The sequence below is a fragment of the Tyto alba genome, unplaced genomic scaffold (genome assembly GCF_018691265.1).
Source record: "Tyto alba isolate M040663 unplaced genomic scaffold, T.alba_DEE_v4.0 Super-Scaffold_10, whole genome shotgun sequence".
NCBI classification, from domain to species: Eukaryota; Metazoa; Chordata; class Aves; order Strigiformes; family Tytonidae; genus Tyto; species Tyto alba.
Window position 1 is genome coordinate 27,310,219 of NW_024881262.1, and position 9,613 is coordinate 27,319,831.

The 9,613-nt window shown below is 43.0% G+C and overlaps 1 protein-coding gene across 4 annotated transcripts in view; it reads left to right on the top strand.

Moving 5' to 3' along the window:
* Positions 1-6,263, top strand: part of STAG1 (stromal antigen 1) — a 198,651-nt gene extending 192,388 nt beyond the window's left edge. For all 4 annotated transcript variants that reach the window (XM_042798545.1, XM_042798550.1, XM_032992581.2 and 1 more), the window contains 4 exons: positions 2,392-2,502; positions 3,406-3,520; positions 5,176-5,256; positions 5,352-6,263. In XM_042798545.1, the coding sequence (XP_042654479.1) occupies positions 2,392-2,502; positions 3,406-3,520; positions 5,176-5,256; positions 5,352-5,375 (331 nt within the window). In that variant the 3' untranslated portion in view covers positions 5,376-6,263. The remainder of the gene's footprint in view (positions 1-2,391; positions 2,503-3,405; positions 3,521-5,175; positions 5,257-5,351) is intronic.
* Positions 6,264-9,613: the final 3,350 nt, after the last annotated feature.

Below are 9,613 nucleotides of genomic sequence, written 5' to 3' on the forward strand. Positions count from 1 at the left end.
CTGATTTCTTGTAAATTAACTCTTCAATCCAATTCTGGCTCGTAATTCTCGTTTCTGGGGTAATTGCCTGCAGCCAATTTTATTTTGCCCTAAATTACATACACTTTTTGTCACTCAACTCCCATTTTATCACCTCCATTTAAAGGGGAAAAAGTACTGGTTATCTGTCAGTAGTTTGTTTAAGAACAGAGAATTCTATTATGTGCTATTTCTATTAATTTGAAGATAGAGAATAACAATACCTATTTTGGAGACTATTTTTATAACTTCTATAATCAAATGTACTGATCTATCTGTATAAAAAAGTCATATTACGCTGGCCAGATGAATTGGTTTTCCACCAATGTAGTATAGTATAAAATAGCCAGATTATGCCTCTTGGGTTTTCTCCAGCTTTTGTCCATCGTGTGTTTCTTGATACACTCTTGTTCCCCAGTTTCCCAACCCTTCCTGAATGTGCACTCATGCTGCTCAATCCTAAACTTTACTGCTTCATCCTGTATTCTTTAATCATAGTATTTTCTCAGTAGAAATAAATAATAATGGCTGTTTTGCCTGGGAAGGTAAAATGTTCTCCAGGCTCAAATGACAAGGGTATATGTACACTGCCATGTTGTACATATAAACTATTAAAGTTTGCCAATTTGTGGCCATAGGTTCTCAAAAACATAGAAGCAACTTCTAGAGAAACATGCTCTCTTGGAAGCACAACCTGTTCTTCTCCCTCGCTTGTGCGTGTAATGTGCACGGGCATCAGCGGCGCAACAGATGACACCACCCATTAACCAGTGCCCGCCAGGAGAGACAGCTGCAGCTCAGCTGGCTACAAGCACCCTTTAGTTTTTGGAGCACACAGTATTTCACCTTTCTGTAAATGAGTTCAGGCAACTTTCTTTCCCGGTGCCGGCCCCGTGCCATGGGTGTGCGAGGCCGGCGGGCTCCCACGGCCCCTGGGCGAGGGAGGAGCGCTGGCGTGTGCCCAGCGCGGGCAGGGACCGGCGAAGAGCCACTCTCCACGTCGGTCCCACAGCATCTGCTCGCTAATCCCACGGCATGTGAGGTCTGGGCTCGTGGCTCTCACTCGCCTTTCCGAGGTCAAGGATTTGCCTCCCAGTCTCCTGCCTCCCCACATGTTGCCGTAACTTCTAGATTATAAGGAAGATGTTGCGGCTCTCAGTTTCTCCTTGAAATGTTTCTACTCTGCAGAAAAAAACAAAACAAAACAAAACAAAACAAATTGCTGAAGCAGAACTTTCTTTCTGACCCCCTCTCTGATCTCACCTGTCACAAAACTAAATCTCTCTGTGAACATTTAATTAGTTATGGAAAGCGGGACAGCTTCCACTCACTGGGTTTTACTCCTGAGCCTGACGAGCAGGTGCTGGCTTAAGCTGTGGAAGAGCCTTCCCCGTTTCTGGGCTGAGGAAGATGAACCAGGCTCTTCACCCTGGGCTCGACCCTCCGTCTGTCCTGTCCTGGGTGACTGCTGTGAGCAGGGGCCCGTTGAGCAAAGGCAGGCAGCATCGCTCTGCTCGCCGGTGCTTTCAAAGAGTTGGATTCCACACAGAAGTTCACGGTGTGAACTGACTGGAGAATCCTTTCCTTTCAGCCTGGAGTTAGCTGCCACACGCACTTCCTACAGGTCAGCATAGAAAAGCTGAAACATCACATAAAACCAGAGCCATTAATTATGTCCAGAATAATATTTTCTTCTAGGTTGTTCTTACATGAATTATCTCAGTTTGTGATGTCGGTCTTATTAGGGTACAAGACTGCGTAATAAAATAAAAACTGGTGTTGCTCTTGAAGAGCTGCGCTTGGTATACTACTATTTCCTTGTGCTGCAATACCAAATCATATCAAATGCATTGCTGTCTACTACTGGTTTCAGATGGTATTAAAAGTACAGCCTTTAAGGTATTTACATGTGGGTAAGTTACTGGATGCTTAAATTGATCAGGGTATATACTTAAAAGCAATTTGTCTTTTATGTTCTGTGACATTTTTGTTTTAGAATGTGTGTCAGTTATTCATTTGGATCTATTCGTGTTCATTTTTTGCCCGATTTGAGACAGTGAAGTAGGATTTAATAAAATGATTTTTTGAAGTGCTCCCACTTCAGATGCATGTCACATGAATGAATGAGTAATGTCAGAACTTTATGTAGCTTTTTTTATTGCAACAATTAATGGATTTTTTTTTTGTGCACATACAGTGAGAGGAGACAAGTTGTGGAAGGGAATCCAGAAGATGTGTACAATGACAGATGTGATTTAAATATCTTAATCTGAAGCATGGCCAGACACAAAACTTGAGGACATAGATATTGTCTAAAAATAGCCAACGCAGAATTGTTAGCGTTCTCGGTCATAATGCTGCTTTGTTTGTTAGTCCCCAGATGCAGATATCTTGGTTGGGCCAACAGAAGCTAGAAGATTTAAGTCGAAAGGACAGGACAGGAATGAACTACATGAAAGGGAGAACTGGTGTAAGGCATGCAGTGTAAGTGTTCAGAGCATCCTCATCTCCAGATCAGAACCATTTTAGATGACAACGCCGCGTTTTAAATGTTACCTTTTCTGGTTTGTTGCCAGTAATTTCTGTGACATTTTAATTCTTGTTAACGAAGGCAGAGTAACAGCTTTGTAATGTTGGAACGGACGTGGGGCCGCGTGGCCCTCACGCCCAGCGTTCTGCCTCCCACCACGGCCCTAAGCGGGTGCCTAGTGAACGGGGCACGCAGGCACGGCACGATTCCCCGCTGTTCTCGCCCAGCCTTCAACCATTTCCACTGCAGGGGGGTTCCGTGATTTGTCTGCTAAATAATTCCCCATGAGCTCTTCCGAGGTGTTGCCCAGTCCTCCCACGAACCTGTTTATTACGCTTCTTTCATTCACCTCACCTCTTGCCGAGGTGGCCCGCTGAGCGGCTCGTGGAGGGCGCAGGCTGCAGCGGTCTGTTGCACAAGGTGCTGGTGCTCTGGTGCCGATCCAGCCCCCGGGGGGAGATCAGGCCCTTACAGTGTTAGACACTGGTCTTGGATTCCCTGCTGGATTCCCAGGGATTTACCAGCGATCCTGGCAAACGCTGCAACTCCTTTTTGGAAAAAGGCAAGCAAACACAGTGAGGTTATTGCCCTTTTCTTGTTAGGAACAAATTTAATTACTGTTTATAATGCTATTACACAGGACTTCCTGCTTTAGCCTCTGCAAGTGCTAGGTTTGTTTTTAAGTAAGATTTTCTTCTAGTTAATATTACAGAAAGCATGCTGGCTTTATTCTCAGCATCAGGTTTTATGTGAAGGCATTAAGGGATAGGATTTGTGCATTCTTTTTAATGACAAAGATCATGGGTTTGAAATTTAAATGACTGGAAATGACTTTTTTCTTCTCTTTATTTAATCAGACGAGGTCTAATGGAAGATGACGCTGAGCCCATCTTCGAAGATGTAATGATGTCCTCACGAGGTCAGCTAGAGGATATGAACGAAGAATTTGAGGACACAATGGTCATTGATCTGGTCAGTAAATCTTATTAATAGCAAGTTTAAAATGGATGAAAGGTAATTTAGAGAGAATTTTAGAAGAACAAACAAAAATTTCCAGAATTTTGAGCCTGAGTTCCTGTTGTCTGAACGTTAGAGCAGAAATGATTCGAATACTCCCTTAGAGCCTACAACTGCAGACTCGGGCCCAATTGATTTTTTTTCAGATAAACACAAGGAGCGTTGCGCAGCGCTTTTTCTCTTAAATATTCTGGACTCGGGCAGTAGGGAGTGCCTGAAGCACCATCATGCACCTGGGAGTTGTCACCCCGTGAGGATCAGGTTGTGACTCACGTAACACGTCAGGCGTATCCGCGCAGCCCCCTCAGAACAGCGCTGGGGGAGCTGATCTGACTCACCTCCAGTCAGCCAGGGGCAGGAGGGGTGCTGGGGGGGGCAGAGGGGAGACCAGCTCACCCCAGCTGCTTGAAGCTGCCGGGCCCTAAAATCCACTAACAATGTTTGATTCCGGCTGTTAGTTGACAATATGAAGAGTTTGGCAACGATAGTGTCATCTAAAGCTATTCCAGGTGGCGTTGCCTTCCCGATGCCACGGTCGCAGCCATCACTAATTCTTCTGCTGACGCGGCTCTTTATGCAGCCACCCTGGGGTCAAACTGATCCAGCCACCTTGTTTCTTTTTCTGTTTCCTGGCAGGTGGGGTGGACAGGCGATCCTTAATCAAGGTCTGGCTAGTTTAGAGCCACACGCAGAGTTGTGCTGGCACAGCAGAAGAGAGAGGGGGGTGGTAGTGGGTGAGCGTGAGGTGATGCTGCTCCCCAACAGGTTATAGCGTCAGCTGGCAACCTCAGGCCTCCCAGGGTAGTGTACTGACTACAGGCAGGAGTTCCTTTGTGGAGATTCTAACCTCACTAGCCTTTCCGTTCAGAATTAATACTTTCCTTGTAAAATGAGCAAAAGGATCAGTTTGCATTAGACACTTCACCGTTTTTATGCTTTCGTATTTCTCCTTTCATATCTGAACAATAAGGCATAGGTTACTTTAGGACTGAGATATGTCTTGGAAAGAAAAATTAGGCAATAATTCAGTTGCTGCTGTGGAATACTGAGGTTATTACTAGCATTCAGATGATTACCAAGTAAGTAAAATCTCTTTTATTGGTAATCCAAGGCAAGGAAATGAGGGAATCCATCAAGGCAGTGAAGCTCACACTTACTTTTACGTTCCTAGGGAAGAACAACACAAAGGGTTTAATCCTCAGAAATATTATGAAATCTTAAGTGCCGTTTTTTTCTAAATCCCCTTTTTGACCATGCCAGAGTTGAAGTTTTGCCGTAAACTTAAAAGCATAAAGACAGTTAAAAGACAGTTTTAATGCAGTCTGGCCTAGAGAACATCGCTAAGTCAGCAAGAGCCTCAAGCAAGTCCTCAGCTATGAGCACAGACTTAAAATTCCTCTAGAAAGCATCAGCTTTTACCCCATTCCTTAAATAAAATGTGACTTTAAGAAGTCCTCTCCTGTGGCAAGGCCTGCATTCGTATCAGAGCTCTACATGAAACTCCACGCAAAGCCGCGCTGGGCGGGAGCAGGTAACCCCGTTAGCAGCCATTAGCGGTAGAGCCCCGGGTGACGGGGAGATGATCTAAAATGGCTGACTCCTCTCTTTAGCCACCGTCAAGAAACCGGCGAGAACGGGCTGAACTGAGGCCAGACTTCTTCGACTCCGCAGCTATCATTGAGGATGATTCAGTAAGGCTTTACCAGTACTGCTTGCTCTTGATCTGAGGTTCTTTCTGATTATCATTACACCTAATTAACTACTGTCTTTTAAATCATTTTTCTAGGGATTTGGAATGCCTATGTTCTGAAGTCTGGTGAAGACATTTTACAAATTTGGAACTCTATTGTTTAGAGCTAGAGGCCTATATACTGTGATAGCTTGTATGAAAACCACATTTTTGATGTGATACGGTTTGATTTTTAACCAAATGATTGAGGTCAATCCCTTTTTGTAGTGACAGAAAGAAGAGGAACTTCTTAATGACACAAAGGAATGTTGGCCAATCCAGTCACCTCAGAAGGGCTGACCTAAAAAATCATTTGTATCCCTGTTCTTGACTGTCCTAATACAGATTTTTTTTTTTTTTTTTTCCTGGAGGAGGAGGAAGTTTTAAATTGTTAAGACAGCTGTCGAAATAAACACTGTTCTACATATGTTTTCTGAAAACAACATTGAGTGAAAACAGAACTTTTTAACTTTATTTTTCTGCTGTACAATTTAAAACAGTTTTAACATTTGCCTTTTTATGTTTTAAAAGCTAGCCATTTTTATTAAACCTATGCCTATCAGCCATTGACTAGCAATGATGCTATAAGCAGGTCATTCTGGCTACAGAAAAGTGTTTTTGAACACACTGGATTTGATTAACATTATGGTACGCGTATATCCTCTCATAGGCATTGAGAAGAACACTCTTATAGAAGAGGTTAGAATTCTAATGACGTGCATCTCTGCCAAAAAATTTCAGATTCTGATATGATAAACCCAGATTTTATACTCTTGAGAAGATTTATTTTTATTTATAATGGGACATAAAGTAAGAGATGTCCATGAAGCCACTTTTCCAACAGATGCTGTGTAACATTCATTTTATATAGCACATGGGGACACAAAAACAGTAAATTTTCTATTGGTACTTGCTCTGTGCATTTTTAGCAACTTATACCAGCAAATAAAGTATTCTCAGTAAAACACACAAATGGTTCTCAAGTAATCACTTTGCTGTTTTTACTACCTACTTCAAGCCCTGCCAACCCAAGGTACATAAACAGCAACTTTCCTATTAAAAAAAAATAATTCAAGGGTGGGGGAAAGGAATCACTTTAGCATACTAAAAGCAATTTTAACTGTACCATAAAAAAAAAAAGTCTACTTTCCGTGCCGTAAATACCCTTTTGCGCTATTTTTGTAAATTAATTTTGCCAGTTAGAAGTACTGTACGTGCTGCATAGAAATTTGTGCTTAGATGGTGAAGTTCTTAAGCTTACAATGGAATACAGCTACATTTTCAGTGTTAACTGTGCATATTAAGAGTAATTCTTTGGAAAAAAAAAAAAAACACGATTTTTCAAAAAAGTTAAAAACATCAAAAAAAAACCAAAAAACCCAAAACATTCTCAGCTAATTCATTGTAATAAGAGATTTTTCAATGTCTTCAATAATTTGGAATTTCATTATGCTTCGAATTTATGACTCTGCCTAGTAGCTGCTACTTAGTGAAAACTGGCCTGATATCAGAGGTGCTGGCCATCCACAACTTGCACTGACTCTAGTATCTCTAAGAACCAGCCCCAAAATGTTAATCTTCCTTTCTGCATTCTAATATTAGCATTTGAGATACAAAGCAGATTGACCCACTTGGAGCACAGCAGTTTTAGAGGTGCTTTTGTTTGTTTTTTTTAACAACTGCAAAATAATCATGGAGCTTTTTTCTGTTATGAGCTTATTGAAAAACAAAACAACATTTAATGCCCAGCGCTTGCTTGCTGGGAGGGAAAAGAATCTAATTTTAAAAACAAACCAGCATTTCACTCCGCTGAGGTTTGTTTCTTACAACATGTGCAGTTCTCAGACACGGTTGCCAAAAATGTTTGACTAGGTAATTCAGCCATTCCTCTGATGGTGGTTGGGTAATGTATAAAATCTGAGAAGTAGCTGGAACTTTATAAAATACTGTTACCTCCCTTCCTCTTCCATCCACCCTGAAAGTCACAGGGGTGGGCAGGAATGGCTGCATTAAATTGTCACCACAATACTTCTGTGAGCATAGTAGCATAATAAATGCTGCCTGGTTTGAGTCATAGTCTCAGACGAACCTTGTGCTTCACAGTCCTCTGTGTGGAAAACTGATTCCTAATTTAACATTGTAGAATACTGTATAACAAACAAACATTATCACGGTACCTGCAATGGGTTTCCAGTTCAGTTTGCAGTCAATAGGTTTTTGTATTATGAGTGTCTCCTTGATTGGTTTTGCTAGTAATTCTGTAAATTGTACATTTACAATATGAGGTTTTTTTTTCCTTTTGTACAATTTAAAACTGATGCTTCACCTTTCATTTAATAAACTATTCAAAATCATGAGTATGATGAGCACCCTCTTCACTATAACCTTCTTTTAAATGCTCGTTTGGACCATCACATCTTGTCATCTCATTTATTAGTAGCCAGAGGACATACTGAAAGGTAGTTCTCACGTAGTCCAGGCTTTACCACCAGAGCCCGCACAGCTGCCTTACCCGTTCAGCCCCAGAGCAAACCAAACCCCTCTCTGGTTTGCTGGTGGTTTTATTTTTTTTTCTCCCTCCACTGTGGCGTGGTTTTGGTTTTCGGTTGACCTGGGGGGTTTCATTGTGAAATCGCTGTAAATCTGATACGTCATCACACAGGTTGGGAGAGTTGCATTGTTAAAACTTCTAATGGTTTGAACTGTCACAAGTTTTGAGAAAAATTTCACTTGCCTGCCTTGCATCTCTGAAGTGAGCTGGACCACGTAGGAAGAAAGGGAAGTGGTAAAGGCTTGGATGGGCTGACCAGCAGCTGAGCTAAATGAAGTTTTACGGATTCCTGAAACGAAATGTCCTCTTGTTATTGCCATGTCTCAAAGATGCTATTTTTTTTCCAACCCATGAATGATTTCATCTCTGTTAGCGCTAAAGAAAACTGAGTTATTTATCATCTAGCCCACTTCCTAAAGAAAACTCATCTGAGTCAGAGACAGTAACAAGATGCAGCAGGTGAGGAACAGGGGTAGGATTCAAGGTCTGAACTACATGCTAGCACTGCTCCCCCGAGACACAGCCTGAACACTTGTAAGTTCTGCTCAACTCCTGATGCACTGTAAGTAACCTGTCATGCTTCAACGTTCAAGGGCTGATCTCTGTTGGAAGGATTTTATTTTATATCTGTTCTTTCTGCAGGTGACTGGAATTCAAGAGAATCTTGACTAGTGTGGCCAGAGCAGCTTTCCAGCGTGTTTCCAAAGTAAGTGTTGTGCTGGTAGAGCAACTGACTGCTTGGAAATCAAGAGGATATATAAAGCTAAATTCTTGTGCTGGCAGGGGATAGAAGAGAGGATGAAGTCTACAGAACTCATGAGGTTAGGAAACAATTAGGAAAGGTTGGGCCTCGTGACGACGATGACTGGGTTTCTCATTTAGTGTCTCCTGACTCTGGGCAGGCTGCAGGAACTATGCACCTATCGCTTAACCCAGCTTTTGCCTCTAAACCCGGAGACAGCCACCAGTCACTCTCTCAGTTACTAAGTACCTTTGAAAAATCCTCTCGGTCCTTACGAACTCTTACTACACCTTTTCTCACAATTAACTAAGAACTGGATTCATGGCAGTGGCCCCCCACCTGGTAACGTTTCAGTTGACCTTCCCTTGTTGCAGCCGGCTGTTCCCTCGGGGCAGTGGGTCCGGGCCCCTGCTCTGTGAGACGCAGCCAGGACAGACAGCGCAGCCGTAACCTGAATGCACGGCCTCTGGCTATTTAGAAAAACCCGTGGGCTTGAAACACTCCTCCTGTACTGTGTTTTCAGATGATTTTTAGTTGCTGCTTTCTCCCCCTCCAGGGACAGGCTCCGAGCTCTGTGTCTGTACGCACTAGGGCACCGGCTGCCCTGGGAAGAGATCCTGCCTGCAAAGTCACCGTCTGACCTATCTTCCACTGCGGGCACGTGCTTGGGGAGTGAACAGGAGCAGCTGCAGTGTGCAGGTAAGGCAGTTCTCCGTTTTATTATATAGTGCCATTAATTACTGAGGTTACTTACAACAGACAGGTCATTACAGGACTTCACGTGCTTGGCAGCTGTTTGCAGCAGTGCTAACTAAACACGACAGTAGCCATTACTCACTACCTTCGGGGGCCGGAGTTAAAATGCAGCTTCTAACGAGCAGAGCAAGCCCAGGGCTGATGAGCAGTAACATCTACCGCAGTGGTTCCTTGCAAGTCTGGCAAATAATCACAGAAAAAATTAGGCTGGAAGGGGCCTCTGGAGGTCTCCATTTCAACCCTCTGCCGAGGGAGAAAAGCTCAGGGAAG